The sequence below is a fragment of the Orcinus orca genome, chromosome 19, assembly GCF_937001465.1.
Source record: "Orcinus orca chromosome 19, mOrcOrc1.1, whole genome shotgun sequence".
Taxonomy (NCBI): domain Eukaryota; kingdom Metazoa; phylum Chordata; class Mammalia; order Artiodactyla; family Delphinidae; genus Orcinus; species Orcinus orca.
Genome location: NC_064577.1, coordinates 43,431,835 through 43,449,313, shown reverse-complemented (window position 1 = coordinate 43,449,313; position 17,479 = coordinate 43,431,835). Strand labels below are relative to the sequence as shown.

At 41.5% G+C, this 17,479-nt stretch overlaps 1 protein-coding gene across 2 annotated transcripts; it reads left to right on the top strand.

Moving 5' to 3' along the window:
- The first annotated feature begins 113 nt into the window (after window positions 1-113).
- Window positions 114-17,349, top strand: MRPL45 (mitochondrial ribosomal protein L45). Of its 2 annotated transcripts, XM_004286909.4 has the most exons (8): window positions 115-269; window positions 1,160-1,337; window positions 1,749-1,866; window positions 5,795-5,893; window positions 15,010-15,058; window positions 15,956-16,105; window positions 16,452-16,625; window positions 16,855-17,349. In XM_004286909.4, exons 1-8 carry the CDS (start codon window positions 204-206, stop codon window positions 16,939-16,941), a joined length of 921 nt encoding a protein of 306 aa, XP_004286957.2. In that variant the 5' UTR covers window positions 115-203; the 3' UTR covers window positions 16,942-17,349. The 2 variants fall into 2 exon arrangements, with proteins under 2 accessions (XP_033266671.1, XP_004286957.2); XM_033410780.2 differs by lacking the exon at window positions 15,956-16,105 and having other exon boundaries at window positions 114-269.
- The last annotated feature ends 130 nt before the right edge of the window (window positions 17,350-17,479 follow it).

Here is a 17,479-nt window from a genome sequence, read left to right as displayed (position 1 = left end):
TTTTACTGCGCATGTGCAGCCCAACTCCCCCCACACCCCCACCACCACCCCGGACGTGTACGTGCGCGTTCGCGCCGCTCACACTTCGGCGGCGGGCGCGTGCCCTGGAAAATTCCACTCCCGAGCTAGCTCCGCCCTATGCACCTCCTTTCCGGCCCAAGGCTTTTTACTGTCTCCATCCCGGCTGCCTTTGCGTGAGCAAAATGGCAGTCCCCGTGCCGCGGGATTTGTCTCGCTTATCCAGGGCTTTAGGATGGTGGTCTCGGCAGGTGGGTAGGGACGGGGTAGATAGGAGTCTAGGGGCTGGAGGGGAACAGAGTGGAGGGAAATACTCGCTTTGCAGTTGTCCTTGGTGAACTTGGACGTTACAGGTCGTACCTAGGCTAGGGAAGAGTTGAGGTAGACGAGACATAACTACTTAACTATGTGGCTGAGTGGGGAGAGCCTTGGTAGGGCCATGAGAGCGGGCAAGTTCTCGGGGATTAAGTTTCTCCGGTTTGGTCTGGGTCTGACTGGCCTAGGGGTGTTAAAGGGGAAGAAGTTATGGTTGGAAGGTGCGTTCGCTTCCCGTTGATTTTTATAAGTGTCCTTAATTGAACAGTAGCTGTAAAGAAGGGAGTCTCGTACCTGCCTGAACAAACCTTGTGGTCAGAGAGAAAGAGACCTGGCCTTTGAAGAGCTTATTGATCAGTTGGGAGCTAGAACGACAGAATAAAGTTTACTTTGAGGCTCCCAATAGAATGAGCAGAATGGAATCTGAGTAAATGTAGAGGAGATGCCAAGAAGAGGACTTTCCTTCTGCTCATTTCAGTATTGGGTTGGTGTTTAAGTTCCCCATCAGACTGAGCGTTCTTTGAAAGCAGAAGCCTTGCTTTCATTAACTCTGCATCTCTAGGAGTTGGCACAGTCCTATACTATGGAAAGTACTAAATAAAGGAAAGCCTTTAGTAAACGTTGAATGGTGTTAGTAAAAGTTGCTTACTGGCTTTTAGTAAGAGACACCATAATTGTTAAGATAGTTGTGCATTTTCCCCCATGATATGTGGCTTTGTAATTGTTCCTAAGGCATTCTTTGGATGTGCCCATTCTATCTTTGCTTACAGTTTGTACAAGATTGATTTTTTTCCAGGTTACCTAACCTTTTTCTACCATCCTCCAGCCAGTCCTGGTGACTCAGTCCACAGCAGTATTTCCAGTGAGAACTAAAAAACGTTTCACACCCCCTACTTATCAACCCAAATATAAATCAGAAAAGGAGTTTGTAGAATATGCCCGGAAAGCAGGACTGGTCATTCCTCCAGAACGTTTGGAGCGTCCCATACATCTGGCCTGTACAGGTGAGACATGGTATTTCTGAGACCCTGACCCAATCCCCTTCTGTCAGAGATCTTGGAAAGTGGAATGATTTGGAGTATGAATGATAGCATTTAATTAACTACAAAATCGGTTCAGTCTCAATAATTTGTATACGTTATATTTCATGAGGTCATCTTTGATCTTGTTTTCACACTGTTCCTAGAAGACCAGGGTAAAATTTCTCCATTCTGTACAAGAAGAAGCTGAGGCTCTAAGAGAAGGCTGAAATGATCTTATTCTACTTTTTCTAATGCAACACGATTCCCTTTACATGGAAGTCTATTTTGTTAGTGTATTTTGTATCCAGGAGCCCTCCCAATTTTGTATGACCTCAGGATGACTTTTTCTCAATCTTTCAATGCTTTTTTAGTTTTCTCCGTCTCTCTTTACAGCTGGTATCTTTGACGCCTATGTTCCTCCTGAGGGTGATGCCCGAGTGTCATCTCTTTCTAAGGAAGGACTGGCACAGAGAACTGAGCGATTGAAGAAGAATGTGGCATCACAATTATCGTAGGTGTCTGAGACAGCTGGGAGTCAGTATTAGAATGAAAATTTCTTGTTGCTGCTTAATCCAGAGAGGTCATCTTGGGTTAATTGTGTTGCCTGTAACTCCCTTGATAACTTGACAGTATATTCTTTCTCTGTAATAGAGCTAATGTATAATATGGGCATCTCAACCTTGATTGTTCGTTTTTGTCACATCATTTAGGAAGTTCACATTGAAGTTTGTAGGACACTTTCTGGATCACATATTTTAAAATTTAAAGTAATAGTAAGAGAGAGCATATTTTTATGAGAAATACCTTAGAGTTTAAACTTAAGAGAGTAAGAAAAGCCAAAAAGGCTTAAAAAGACAGACGTGTTCTGGGGAGCTAACTGGGCTTTAGTTAAGGAGCAGAGCCAAAACTTTCTTCTTAAAGAGACTTTCAGTATCTGTCACTCTAGCTCTAACTGTATCTAAATGATAGGTTCTTAGGGTCATATATAGATTTCTATGCACAAGTATACTGAGTCAGTGTTAATTCTTCATGTGGCCATAACCTATTTCTCTAAATACAGATCTTATCACATCAACTCTTCTGTCTCAGACTCCTTTGTGGCTCCCTGTTATCTGAAGAATAAAATCCAAATTTCTTAAGTGGTATTCAGGGCTTTTTATAATTTGTCTCTTGCCTTCCTCTCCACCATCATCTCCTTATTCCATTTTTCTCATCCTAAACTTTAACCTTTCCAAACTAATTGCCAGTTCCTTGACAAATGTTGTGCTGTGTCTCTTTGCACATCCTTTCCTTTGCCTGAAAAATGTCTTTTTCTCTCAAGTATTGTGTCTGCTTTTTTTTTTTTAATTAATTAATTAATTTTTATTTTTGGCTGTTTTGGGTCTTTGTTGCTGTGCGCGGGCTTTCTCTAGTTGTGGTGAGCAGGGGCTACTCTTCGTTGCGGTGCGGGGGCTTCTCATTGTGGTTGCTTCTCTTGTTGCGGAGCGTGGGCTCTAGGCGTGCGGGCTTCAGTAGTTGTGGCATGTGGGCTCAGTGGTTGGCGGTGCACGGGCTTAGTTGCTCCATGGCATGTGGGATCTTCCCGCACCAGGGCTCGAACCCGTGTCCCCTGCATTGGCAGGTGGATTCTTAACCACTGCGCCACCAGGGAAGTCTCACTTTTTTCTTTTAATAAGAAACTCCCAATCCTTCCCTCCCCCAGCCCCTTTGGCAACCACGAGTCTGTTCTCTATGTCTGTGAGTCTTTCATAAGATATGTTCATTTGTGTGTGTGTGTGTGTTTTTTTTTTTTTTGGCTACACCACGCAGCATGTGGAATCTGAGTTTGCTGACCAGGGATCAAACCTGTGCCCTCTGCAGTGGGAGCGCAAAGTCTTAACCACTGGACCGCCAGGGAAGTCCCTGTGTTGTATTTTAGATTCCACATATAAGTGATATCATATGGTATTTGTCTTTCTCTTTCTGACTTACTTCGCTAAGTATGATAATCTCTGTCTGCTTTTAAGCCTTCTCTGACTCTTTTTGGAGCTGCCTTTGTTATAATTGTAACTGTATGCATATTCTTACTACTTCTGATAACTCTGTATTGTGATGATTTCCTCTCATGTATTTCTCTCCTAGCCTAAGAGCTGTTTGGTGGAAGGTTCATGATGATGATGAACAGAACACAGGTGGTTTTATTATGGAGTTATTATCTAGGAGAGGAAACCAGTTATTAAATACTGATTGTATACAAATAATTACAGATACGGTGAAGTATGAGTGCTGTGGGAACATATGGCAGGGAAAGATAACTTGGTCTGGGAGTTAAAGGTAAGCTTCCCTAAGGAAATGACATTTAAAGCTGGGACCTAAAGGGTTGCTTGGAGTTAGCTGAGTAGAGGGGTATAGTGAGGAATAGCATTCTAGGGAGACAAAACAGTACAAGCAAGGCTCTGAGGTGAAAAGTGCAAAGGAGTGGATTTTATCACATGCTTTTTCCCTGATTGTTGAGATGATCATGGGATATTTGTCCTTTATTCTATTGATATGGTATATTGCATTAATTGATTTTTTTAGTGTTAAACCAATCCTACATTCCTGGGATAAATTCCACTGGGTTATGGTGTCCCCCATCCTCTTAATACAGTTATAGTAACACTTTGATTAAATCAGAATTCCCTGTTTACATTATAACTACGAAAATGCTATTGACAGCAGAGTCATGCAGCAGAGTCATGCAGAGTCATGCAGTCATGCACATTATTATTACATTTCCTGCATAATAGTTTTTTTTTCTGGTGTCGTGTCTTTTTTTTCATTTGCTTATGGAACCCCTGGTTGTGTTAATTTTCTCTCAGTACATAGAAAACATTAAGTATTTTATCAATCCCATCTTCAAGAAGAAAGCCCTCCTGGAGCCTTCTTACCTATTTCGGTCTGGATTGATCCCTCTTTAGGCTCACTGTACATCGTGGGATCCACTTTTATCATCATCCTGATACTCCTTTTGCCTTGCTCTTATATGTATTCCCTGTGTCGTGGATTTTACCTGTCTCTCTCATGGTTCATTCAGTTATTTTGGTGGCACACATTCCCCAGCAGCTTCCTGAGAACGGGTGGATGGTAGATAAATGAGATCTTGCAAGGCTAAGGAAAAGTCTTTTTTTAGTCTCCCACTTCATTTATAATTTTCCCAGGTATAGAATTCTGGGCTGGGAGTCATTTTTTCCTCAATTAAAAGCACTGCTCCATTGTCTTTCTAACTTCCTTTTTTTTTTTTTTTAATATTTATTTATTTGGCTGTGCCAGGTATTAGTTGCAGCACGAGGGATCTTTGTTGCAGTGTGCAGGATCTTTACTTGCGGCATGTGGGCTCTTTTAGTTGCATTATGCAGGCCCTTAGTTGTGGCATGCAGGATCTAGTTCCCCAACCAGGGATCGAACCCGGGCCCCCTGCATTGGGAGCGCAGAGTTTTAACCACTGGACCACCAGGGAAGTCCTGTCTTTCTAACTTCTAATGTTGCTAGTTAGAAGCCCAATGTCTTTCTGGCTCCTGAGCCTCTGTATAAAACCTGTTTTTTCTTTCTTAGTGCTTATAGGATGTTTTCTTCGATGCCAAAATTCTGAAATTTCACTATGAAAAGCTTTGGTCTTTATTTTTATTTATTTTTTTAAATTTAAATTTTAATATTTGGCTGCATTGTGTCTTTGTTGCTGCACGCTGGCTTTCTCTAGTTGCAGTGAGTGGGGGCTACTCTTCATTGTGGTGTGCGGGCTTCTCATTGGGGTGGCTTCTCTTGTTGCGGAGCACAGGCTGTAGGCGTGTGGACTTCAGTAGTTGCAGCATGCAGGCTCAGTAGTTGCGGCACTCGGGCCCTAGAGTACGTGGGCTTCGGTAGTTGTGGTGTGTGGGCCCTAGGGCACGCGGGCTTCAGTAGTTGTGGCGCATGGGCTTAGTTGTTCCGTGGCATGTGGGATCTTCCCGGACCAGGGATCGAACCTGTGTCCCCTGCATCGGCAGGTGGGTTCTTTTTTTTTTTTTTTTGCGGTACGCGGGCCTCTCACTGTTGTGGCCTCTCCCGTTGCGGAGCACAGGCTCCGGACGCGCAGGCTCAGCGGCCATGGCTCATGGGCCCAGCCGCTCCGCGGCATGTGGGATCCTCCCGGACCGGGGCACAAACCCATGTCCCCTGCATCGGCAGGCGGACTCTCAACCACTGCGCCACCAGGGAAGCCCGGCAGGTGGATTCTTAACCACTACACCACCAGGAAGTCCCAGCTTTGGCCTTTCTTTAGAATGATTGATTTAAGTGCGAGTTAGAAGGTTGAATTTACAGGACTTGGCACATTCAAAAATCAATTATTGAATAAATGGACAGACATTAACGGACGTAAAGTAAGCTGTAAGTTATGGAAAAGTCTTCTTTAGAAATGATTCTCATGCTTAATTTTACAGAATCCGGAGGATAAGAGAAAGTGATCCTAATTTTAAAATAAAGGACTTCCCTGAAAAAGCCCAGGATATCTTCATTGAAGCTCACCTGTGTCTAAACAAGTACGTGAACTCCCTGTCTTATACCCATTATGTTCTCAGCAGCTATTATTCTAGGCACAGGTTTTTTTTTTTCTTCAGGTAAGAGTTCTAGAGTGGGAGATGTTCCTCTGTGGGAAATTGGAGCCTGGAGCTGTCCTTGACTCCTCTCACTGCTTCTGGGAGTTTTCACCATTTGGTCTGGCTCAGCTCCACTGGCAAGTGTTGAGACTCTGCTGAACGGCTGCTATTTTCACCCGCCTAATCCCTAATTCATCCTGACCCTTCTTGTGTGTTTGTCTTGTATATGTACATTTCCTTTCCTTAATTGTTTTGAATAAGTTTCTTTAAAAATTTTCCAACTTTTTCTTGATTCAACCAAGGGAGAAAAGTCAGGGCTGCTAGGTAGATGAAAAATCAACATGAGGGCCTGGAATAACCTTAAGTACTAGTCCTTGGACTGTTGCCGACATTCTTTGAACTGTAGCTTGCTGTGGCTGGGCTTCAGGTAGGATCCCAAACCTATACTCTCAAATCCATTAATTATTTCTTTTTACTTGTATTTGTTTAAAAAAAGTTTTTAATTGTGAAATATTTCAAACATGTAAAAAAATACCTTGCAAGGTAATAGATGTTTACATTTTGCCATATTTGCTTCTGAATGCCTAATTGGGGGAAGAGACAGGGATAAAGCGTTATAGGTACAGCTAAAGCCCCATCTCCCCATTCTTTTCCTTCCTAGAAAGAACCACTATCTTCCCTATTATTCTCATGCACATTTTTATACTCACCACATGTACATGTGTATAAACAATGTACAGTATTGTTTAATGTGTTGTGAAAATTTACATGAATGATGTATTTTTCTGAAACCTGCTCTGTTTATTGTTCAGTGTAGTTTTTTTTATATTTGGTATTTTTTTCCTACCACATTATTTTTTGCATTCTAGTTACCATGATTTTTCTTTGTTTCTTTTTTTCCTTTCATTTGTGGTATTGATATAATTTCCTTCTAACTTTTTTATTCCTTCCACTTGTTTGGAACTATTACATTCTACTTCTGTTCTTATAATAGTTATTAAAATGTTTAGCATGTATTGTTGATAATATCACAAGAAGCTTCAAACACTTGAATTTCAGTCACTGCCTCATACATCTCCTGTGTTATTGTTATTTAGTTTTTTTAAGTTCTACCTTGTTGTTATTTCACTTGCATTTTTTTTTTAACATCTTTATTGGGGTATAATTGCTTTACAATGGTGTGTTAGTTTCTGCTTTATAACAAAGTGAATCAGTTATACATATACATATGTTCCCATATCTCTTCCCTCTTGTGTCTCCCTCCCTTCCACCCTCCCTATCCCACCCCTCCAGGTGGTCACAAAGCACCGAGCTGATATCCCTGTGCTATGCGGCTGCTTCCCACTAGCTATCTACCTTATGTTTGGTAGTGTATATATGTCCATGCCTCTCTCTCGCTTTGTCACAGCTCACCCTTCCCCCTCCCCATATCGTCAAGTCCATTCTCCAGTAGGTCTGTGTCTTTATTCCTGTCTTACCCCTAGGTTCTTCATGACTTTTTTTTTCTTAAATTCCATATATATGTGTTAGCATACGGTATTTGTCTTTCTCTTTCTGACTTACTTCACTCTGTATGACAGACTCTAGGTCTATCCACCTCATTACAAATAGCTCAATTTCATTTCTTTTTATGGCTGAGTAATATTCCATTGTATATATGTGCCACATCTTCTTTATCCATTCATCCGATGATGGGCACTTAGGTTGTTTCCATCTTGGGGCTATTGTAAATAGAGCTGCAATGAACATTTTGGTACATGACTCTTTTTGAATTATGGTTTTCTCAGGGTATATGCCCAGTAGTGGGATTGCTGGGTCATATGGTAGTTCTATTTGTAGTTTTTTAAGGAACCTCCATACTGTTCTCCATAGTGGCTGTACCAATTCACATTCCCACCAGCAGTGCAGGAGTGTTCCCTTTTCTCCACACTCTCTCCAGCATTTATTGTTTCTAGATTTTTTGATGATGGCCATTCTGACTGGTGTGAGGTGATACCTCATTGTAGTTTTGATTTGCATTTCCCTAATGATTAATGATGTTGAGCATTCTTTCATGTGTTTGTTGGCAGTCTGTATATCTTCTTTGGAGAAATGTCTGTTTAGGTCTTCTGCCCATTTTTGGATTGGGTTTTTTGTTTTTTTGTTATTGAGCTGCATGAGCTGCTTGTAAATTTTGGAAATTAATCCTTTGTCAGTTGCTTCATTTGCAAATATTTTCTCCCATTCTGAGGGTTGTCTTTTGGTCTTGTTTATGGTTTCCTTTGCTGTGCAAAAGCTTTGAAGTTTCATTAGGTCCCATTTGTTTATTTTTGTTTTTATTTCCATTTCTCTAGGAGGTGGGTCAAAAAGGATCTTGCTGTGATTTATGTCATAGAGTGTTCTGCCTATGTTTTCCTCTAAGAGTTTTATAGTGTCCGGTCTTACATTTAGGTCTTTAATCCACTTTGAGTTTATTTTTGTGTATGGTGTTAGGGAGTGTTCTAATATCATTCTTTTACATGTAGCTGTCCAGTTTTCCCAGCACCACTTATTGAAGAGTCTTTTCTCCATTGTATATCCTTGCCTCCTTTGTCGTAGATTAGTTGACCATAGGTGCATGGGGTTATCTCTGGGCTTTCTATCCTGTTCCATTGATCTATATTTCTGTTTTTATGCCAGTACCATATTGTCTTGATTACTGTAGCTTTGTAGTATAGTGTGAGGTCAGGGAGTCATCAGTGCCTTATAGTTTTCTGCATACAGGTCTTTTGTCTCCCTAGGTAGGTTTATTCCTAAGTATTTTGTTCTTTTTGTTGCAATGGTAAATGGGAGTGTTTCCTTAATTTCTCTTTCAGATTTTTCATCATTAGTGTATAGGAATGCAAGAGATTTCTGTGCATTAATTTTGTATCCTGCAACTTTACCAGATTCATTGATTAGCTCTAGTAGTTTTCTGGTGACATATTTAGGATTCTCTATGTATAGTATCATGTCATCTGCAAACAGTGACAGTTTTACTTCTTCTTTTCCAATTTGTATTCCTTTTATTTCTTTTTTTTCTCTGATTGCTGTGGCTAAGACTTCCAAAACTATGTTGAATAATAGTGGTGAGAGTGGACATCCTTGTCTTGTTCCTGATCTTAGAGGAAATGCTTTCAGGTTTTCACCATTGAGAATGATGTTTGCTGTGGGTTTGTCATATATGGCCTTTATTATGTTGAGGTAGGTTCCCTCTATGCCCACTCTCTGGAGAGTTTTTATCATAAATGGGTATTGAATTTTGTCAAAAGCTTTTTCTGCATTGATTGAGTTGATCATATGGGTTTTATTCTTCAGTTTGTTAATATGGTTTATCACATTGACTGATTTGCATATATTGAAGAATCCTTGCATCCCTGGGATAAATCCCACTTGATCGTGGTGTATGATCCTTTTAGTGTGCTGTTGGATTCTGTTTGCTAGTATTTTGTCGAGGATATTTGCATCTATATTCATCAGTGATATTGGTCTGTAATTTTCTTTTTTTTGTAGTATCTTTGTCTGGTTTTGGTATCACAGAGATGGTGGCCTCATAGAATGAGTTTGGGAGTGTTCCTTCCTCTGCAATTTTTGGAAGAGTTTGAGAAGGATGGATGTTAGCTCTTCTCTAAGTGTTTGATAGAATTCACCTGTGAAGCCATCTGGTCCTGGACTTTTGTTTGTTGGAAGATTTTTAATCACAGTTTCAATTTCATTACTTGTGATTGGTCTGTTCATATTTTGATTTCTTCCTGGTTCAGTCATGGAAGATTATACCTTTCTAAGAATTTGTCCATTTCTTCCAGGTTGTCCATTTTTTCCAGGTTGTCCATTTTATTGGCATAGAGTTGCTTGTAGTAGTCTCCTAGGATGCTTTGTATTTCTGCAGTGTCTGTTGTAACTTCTCCTTTTTCATTTCTAATTTTATTGATTTGAGTCTTCTCCCTCTTTTTCTTGATGAGTCTGGCTAATGGTTTATCAATTTTGTTTATCTTCTCAAAGAACCAGATTTTAGTTTTATTGATCTTTGCTATTGTTTTCTTTGTTTCTGTTTCATTTATTTCTGCTCTGTTCTTTATGATTTCTTTCCTTCTGATAACTTTGGGTTTTGTTTGTTCTTCTTTCTCTAGTTCCTTTAGGTGTAAGGTTAGATTGTTTATTTGAGATTTTTCTTGTTTCTTGAGGTAGGCTTGTATAGCTGTAAACTTCCCTCTTAGAACTGCTTTTGCTGCATCCCATAGGTTTTGGATCGTTGTGTTTTCATTGTCATTTGTCTCTAGGTATTTTTTGATTTCCTCTTTGATTTCCTTAGTGATTTCTTGGTTATTTAGTAACGTATTGTTTAACCTCCATGTGTTTGTGTTTTTTATGTTTTTTTCCCCTGTAATTGATTTCTAATCTCATAGTGTTGTGGTCAGAAAAGATGCTTGATATGACTTCAATTTTCTTAAATTTACTGAGGCTTGATTTGTGAGCCAAGATGTGATCTATCCTGGAGAATGTTCGTGCACGCTTGAGAAGAAAGTGTAATCTGCTGTTTTTGGATGGGATGTCCTATAAATATCAATTAAATCTATCTGGTCTGTTGTGTCATTTAAAGCTTGTGTTTGCTTATTAATTTTCATTTTGGATGATCTGTCCTTTGGTGTAAGTGAGGTGTTAATTTACCCCACTATTATTGTGTTACTGTCGATTTCCTCTTTCACAGCAGTTAGCAGTTGTCTTATGTGTTGAGGTGCTCCTATGTTGGGAGCATATATATTTATAATTGTTATATCTTCTTCTTGGATTGATCCCTTGATCATTAGGTAGTGTCCTTCCTTGTCTCTTGTAACATTCTTTAAAGTCTATTTTATCTGATGTGAGTATTGCTACTCCAGCCTTCTTTAGATTTCCATTTGCATGGAATATCTTTTCCCATCCCCTCCCTTTCAGTCTGTATGTGTCCCTAGTTCTGAAGTGGGTCTTTTGTAGACAGCATATATATGGATGTTGTTTTTGTATCCATTCAGCAAGCCTCTGTCTTTTGGTTGGAGCATTTAATCCATTCACATTTCAGGTAATTATCGATACATATGTTCCTATTACCATTTTCTTAATTGTTTTGGGTTTGTTTTTGTAGGTCCTTTTCTTCTCTTGTGTTTCCCACTTAGAGAAGTTCCTTTAGCATTTGTTGTAGAGCTGGTTTGGTGGTGCTGAATTCTCTTAGCTTTTGCTTGTCTGTAAAGCTTTTGAATTCTCCATCAAATCTGATTGAGATCCTTGCCGGGTAGAGTAATCTTGGTTGTAGGTTCTTCCCTTTCGTCACTTTAAATATGTCATGCCACTCCCTTCTGGCTCGTAGAGTTTCTGCTGAGAAATCAGCTGTTAACCTTATGGGAGTTTCCTTGTATGTTATTTGTCATTTTTCCCTCGCTGCTTTCAATAATTTTTCTTTGTCTTTAATTTTTGTCAGTTTGATTACTGTGTGTCTCAGCGTGTTTCTACTTGGGTTTATCCTGTATGGGACTCTCTGTGCTTCCTGGACTTGGGTGGCTATTTCCTTTTCCATGTTAGGAAAGTTTTCGGCTGTACTCTCTTCAGATACTTTCTCAGGTGCTTTCTCTGTCTCTTCTCCTTCTGGGACCCCTGTAATGTGAATGTTGTTGTGTTTAATGTTGTCCCACAGGTCTCTTAGGCTGTCTTCATTTCTTTTCATTCTTTTTTCTATATTCTGTTCCGCAGCAGTGAATTCCACCATTCTGTCCTCCAGGTCACTTATCCGTTCTTCTGCCTCAGTTATTCTGCTATTGATTCCTTCTAGTGTAGTTTTCATTTCAGTTATTGTATTGTTCATGTCTGTTTGTTTGTTCTTTAATTCTTCTAGGTCTTTGTTAAACATTTCTTGCATCTTCTCGATCTTTGCCGCCATTCATTTTCCGAGGTCCTGGAGCATCTTCACTACCATCATTCTGAATTCTTTTTCTGGAAGGTTTCCTATCTCCACTTCATTTAGTTGTTTTTCTGGGGTTTTATCTTGTTCCTTCATCTGCTACGTAGCCCTCTGCCTTTCCATCTTGTCTATCTTTCTGTGAATGTGGTGTTTGTTCCACAGGCTGCAGGATTGTAGTTCTTCTTGCTTCTGCTGTCTGCCCTCTGGTGGATCTATTGATGTTCTTATTTCATACATTGTTTTCTGATTTCCTTTAGTTCTTTGTCCATGCTTACCTTTATCTCAGTGAGCGTAAGTAGGATAGTTGATTTAACGTCTTTGGCTAATAATTCCAGTGTCTGGGCTTTCTCGGGGATGGTTTCTGTCAAAAATTTTTTTCCTGTGGATGGGCCATACTTTTGTATTTCTTTGTATACTTTGTAATTTTTTTGTTGAGAACTGGACATTCTGAGTATTATTATGTGGTAACTCTGGAAATCAGATTCCTCTGCTTCTCAGGAATTGCTGACTTTGCTCATCAGTGCCACCGCCATCCATTTGTGACTTTTCCAAACTAGTATTGCTAAGTGTGTATTCTTTGTTGTGGGTAGTCGTTGAAGTTTCTGTTCCATTATCTCTGCAATCAGCCAGTGACCTGACAAAGATTTCCTAAATTGTCTGGCTGAATAAAAACAAAACAGGTGTTCTTGGTCCTTTATCCCTTTAAATCTGTTGGTGGGAAAAGCTGCTGCAGCCAGCAGGGCTGAAACCATGACATCATTTGCTCTGGTCTCTCTGCAATCCACCAACCTGACCAAAATGTGCAACTCAAATTTTTGGAGGGAGGGGTCCCTACTGCCTGCCCTTGCGCCAGCCATCCACTCCAGGAACACAGGCTACTATCCCCACCAGTAATGGCAGGGCTGAGGGAAAGAGGAGGGTAGGTGGTTTGCACATGTTCTTAAACTCAAGATCACTGGCTTCTCCCTTCGTCAAGCACTTCCCTAGTTGTTATAGGTGTCCAGTCAACATCCAGAGTTCTGAAATTGTGGTTCTGGTTATTTTTTCTAATTTATCAGTTGTTTCAATGGAGGGACCCAACCCTAGTGCTTCCTCCTCTGTCATTTTGCTTGATGTCTGTGTCTGTTGATTTTGCTAGCTTCCAGATGTTTTGTAATGTTTCATTGTGAGCTCATCTGCAATGGAGAGTTTTTCTTCTGAGGGAATTCCAAACAACCTAAGTTATGAATATGATCCCAGAGAGGTTTTGGGGTGTTTCTGCCAGATACTCTAGGGATATCCTTGGCCAGGTGTCAGTTTGTTTTTTTGTTTTGTTTTTTTGGTTTTTTTTGCGGCACGCGGGCCTCTCACTGTTGTGGCCTCTGCCGTTGCGGAGCACAGGCTCCGGACGTGCAGGCTCAGCGGCCATGGCTCACGGGCCCAGCCGCTCCGCGGCATGTGGGATCCTCCCGGACCGGGGCACGAACCCGTGTCCCCTGCATTGGCAGGCAGACTCTCAACCACTGCACCACCAGGGAAGCCCAGGTATCAGTTTCTATGTTAATTTCTTAGCTTAGGAATTCTTACATCATACAGATACCATAAATTCTGTGTCCACCTCTGGGTATAATGTGGACTTAAGGCTTTAATTTTTTGTGGGAGTTTTTAAAATTTGTTTTTTAGACACCCCCACCCCCACCCCAAGCCCCAGAGTGAGGGAAACTTTATATCTAGGTTGGTGGACTATTTTCTAATTTCCCTTTCCTGCAGGTACAGGACTCTTTTTGAGGGTCATAGCTTTATGCAGGGATCTCACTTCCAACTCCCTGTCCTTCCAGCATCCAAGGTTTTAGGAAAAGTCAAGCTCTAGCCATCAGATCCTATTTCTAGATCCCTAAATCATCTCTGTGCTGTTGTGGTATCAGGTTGTATTCTTTCCATTCTGCTTTTAACTCACTCTTCCTTTCTGGCATCTAAGAACTTACCTTCCTTTCTTGTGAACTAGGCTAGAGATTTTAAAATGTGTGTGTGTCTATGTGTATTATATTCTCTCCAACCTTTCTGGATGTTTATAGTGGGAGCAGTTTCACATAAGCTCAGTCCATTATGTTGCCCAAAGCAGATGTCCTCCTTTTATTTTTCAGGGTAAGTTCTATTGCAAAATACTGAGTGAACTCATAAAACGGGGAATTTATTTCTACTGAAGATTTCTAGGCCAGGACAGTGACAAGGAAGAATTTATTCTGAGGTGGCAAGCATGGTGGTTGTGGTAGCTGTCACCACACCTCAGTCTAGTCTAGTTTAGAGCTACAGTGGGGGAAATGACTCGGAATCTTTTGTGTTTGGAATAGAAGTGGAAGGGAAGCAGGTAGACAGAACTAATCCATTACCCACTGTGGGATTAGAGACACAATTTTTCAAAGGGCAAAGACTTAAACTGCTCAGAAAGTATTAAATTGTGGGGAAAAGTCATGAATGTGTATCTGAAAGAAACTAATCTGTGGTCTTAGGTTTATTTGAAGCCCTTCAGTTAGGACCCCTCCTAAAATCTTACATGTACAGGAGCTGGGGTTTGCCAACTATTTTCTTACTGTTACTGCATAGAATCAGCATAACTAGATCACTCTGGCAGCAACAAAGATGGGGCGGGGGGCAGTTTTATGTAGAAAAGACCAGAAAAAACAGATGGTTATCTTTTGGCTAGGTTCAAAGATGAATGTGTAAGAAATAAGGCTAAGCAGTCGGTATTGATGATGTGTCCATGGTAAGAGGAGATAAATTGAGCTTTTGATTGTTATTTGTGTTGGATTTTGTTCCAACTTAGAACAAAAATCAGTCCCCACATCCCAGTGAGGGTTTCTTGCCCATCTCAAGGAGGTACAGTAATTTCAGCGAAATTTCTTTCTGCTCCTGAGAGTCAAACATAACTTTACGCTGCTCTTAGATCTCACGGTTTTCCGGTAAATCATGTTGTTCTTCATCTTTGGACTAGGACCAGGACTTAGTATATTACCTGGCTTATAGTAGGTGTGCAGAAAATGTTTATAAAAATGAAGGGAGTTGTTTTCTATTTTCAGGGCCATTTTCAGCTTTCATACACAGTATCATAAAAGCAGGAGGAGTCAGTGATAAATATCTCTTTCCTTTTTAGCTCAGACCATGACCGGCTTCATACCTTGGTAACTGAAAACTGTTTTCCGGTAGGTTCTTATCTTCCTTAGAACTGTGGGACCCCTGAGTAGACAGATTCTAGCTATCCCCTCTGATTTTCTTAAGGATCAGTTTTGAGAGTACAGGAAGTCTAAGGCAAAAGCTGAAGTTCCATTATTTTTGGCTGAATGATGACGACTTGATATGGACTCTGGTAAAGGCCACGCAGGTGAAGAAAGAAGAAGTCCCTCAGCAAGCAGTACTGAGACATACCTATATGTCATACGTGTCTAGACATACCTAGACAGCCCTGCACATACCTATACTACAGTAAAGGATTTAACCAGTGTTCGTGAGGCTTACATTGTGTGATAACAGGGGTGCTAGGTACTCTGGGAGACCCCTAACAATGAGGACTTGGTGGTTCAGTTAGAGGTTCAGGAATAAGAACTTCAGTTTCTATCAGTTTTGCTTCATCTCCCCAGGGACAAGTATCGCTATCCTAGTCTTAGCAGGTTAGCCTTTATAAAAGGCTATAAAATTCCTATAAAATCCCACCTTTCATTGCCAAAAGGTGAAAGGAAAAAAAACCAAACATGTGCAGTCAACAGAAGTGCATGCAATAATGAGCAGATTATGGACGTGTGTAGGAGGGATAATGGGGTATTAGGTAAGCTGGCAGGTTGGAGTGTGGCCTTCATTGATTTGGAGAAGGGTCCTCAAGGAGGTAGGTGGGTCTTGAGTTGTGATTTAGAAATGGAAAGAGAGTTGTTGTGAGGTGAGCATGAGCAGTAGCTTAAGGTGAGAGAAAATAAGCACCAGAGAGCGTTTGATGGGAAACGTTGCATGTTGACTGTGGTATTGCAGGAAGAGCAAGCGTGGAAATAAGCTCCAACTTCCCTACAGGGAGGGAAAAATCCAGTTGAACTATTCTCCTCTGCCCTCAGGACATGGTCTGGGACATCAAATACAAGACCGTCCGCTGGAACTTTGTAGAATCTTTAGAGCCACCCCAGGTGGTGCAGGTTCGCTGTTCAAGTCTGCTGAACCAGGGCAACGCGTATGGCCAGGTCACCATCCGCATGCACACCCGGCAGGTAGAGGCACCAGTCTGCTTTCCTCCCAGCTTTCTTCACTCTCAGGTTGGGCACCTCCCTCTGATTTCTGGGTACAGCTGCCCGGGACTCTGAGTTCTAAGGAAAGGTCTGTCTTACCTTGTCACTGCACCCTTCCCACTGCTGGATGTTAGCTGTACTAAAACAGGTGTGGGGATATTCTTCCCCACCCTTCCTGGACTCCCTCCCACCTCCTTCCACCACCCCGCCCCCCCGCCCCCCAGTCAAAAACCCTCTAAGAGTAAAGTGTCAGTGGTTGATCTGTTAGTCTAGATTCAGAATTAAACAACTCTGAGGACTAACCGACTAGATGTGCTTTCATTTTCAGACTCTGGCCATCTATGATCGGTTTGGCCGGTTGATGTATGGACAGGAAGATGTGCCCAGGGATGTCCTGGAGTATGTTGTCTTTGAAAAGCATCTGGTGAATCCCTATGGGAGCTGGAGAATGCATGGCAAGATCATTCCCCCATGGGCACCCCCTAAGCAGCCTATCCTTAAGGTAAAGCAGCTTGCATGGTTTAAGACATGGCATTCTAAGCCACTCCTGTTGGGCTCCACCTAGTGGACAGAGAGGGTGATGCACCACCAGGAAGAGGAGTCCTCTTGTTGGCGGTGGGCACGGAGGTGGGCACGGAGGTGGGCACGGAGGTGGGCATGGAGGCGGGCATGAATCTCTTAGGTAAGCCATGGACTTGGATAGTAGATAACTCAGTATCCTGCTCTTTCAGACGGTGATGATCCCTGGCCCCCAGATGAAACCTTGGGAAGAGTATGAAGAGCCACAAGGAGAGGCCCATAAGCCTCAGCTAGCGTGATGGCAAAAGTGACTCCTCGGGTGAAGCGTGGGTGGTGATGTGGCTGGAAGCTGTGAAGTCTGGGAGTCTGGGAGCTGTGAAGTCATCCATTTTCTTCATGCTGTAGAAAGAGCTACCTTTGTTCTCTCTTGCCCTGCTTGGATCTTTTTAGCAGTCTCATCCTCAGTAACCACTACTGATGGTTGGGCCCTAGTGGGTTGGTCCTGTGCACAGCAATGGACCTACTTCTTCTTTTTTTAATCTTATATCTAGCTTCTAACTCCAGATGAAAAACAGTATGTTTCAGAGAACATCTGATACCAGCTTTTCCGGCAGCAAGAACTGTCAGGAGCAAACTGGCAGAACTTTCTTTCTAATTACAGGGCAGGATCAGAGTTTGAAATAAAACACTATCAGGTATTGGACAAATGTGGTGGGTTCTGTATATTTCTCCTGGTTCAGGATGGAAGTAGACCAGCCTTCAGAGGGCAGAAGTGGAAGTTATCTTAATTGTGAGTGATGTGACTTACAGGAAATCCAGACTTGGGAAAAATAATTA

Excerpts from the sequence above, each read along its gene's own strand:
- MRPL45 (XM_004286909.4), top strand. The coding sequence starts at position 204 with ATGGCAGTCCCCGTGCCGCGGGATTTGTCTCGCTTATCCAGGGCTTTA. Across the intron at positions 1,338-1,748 it reads CATACATCTGGCCTGTACAG|CTGGTATCTTTGACGCCTAT; the intron begins GTGAGACATGGT and ends CTCTCTTTACAG. Across the intron at positions 15,059-15,955 it reads TAACTGAAAACTGTTTTCCG|GACATGGTCTGGGACATCAA; the intron begins GTAGGTTCTTAT and ends CTCTGCCCTCAG.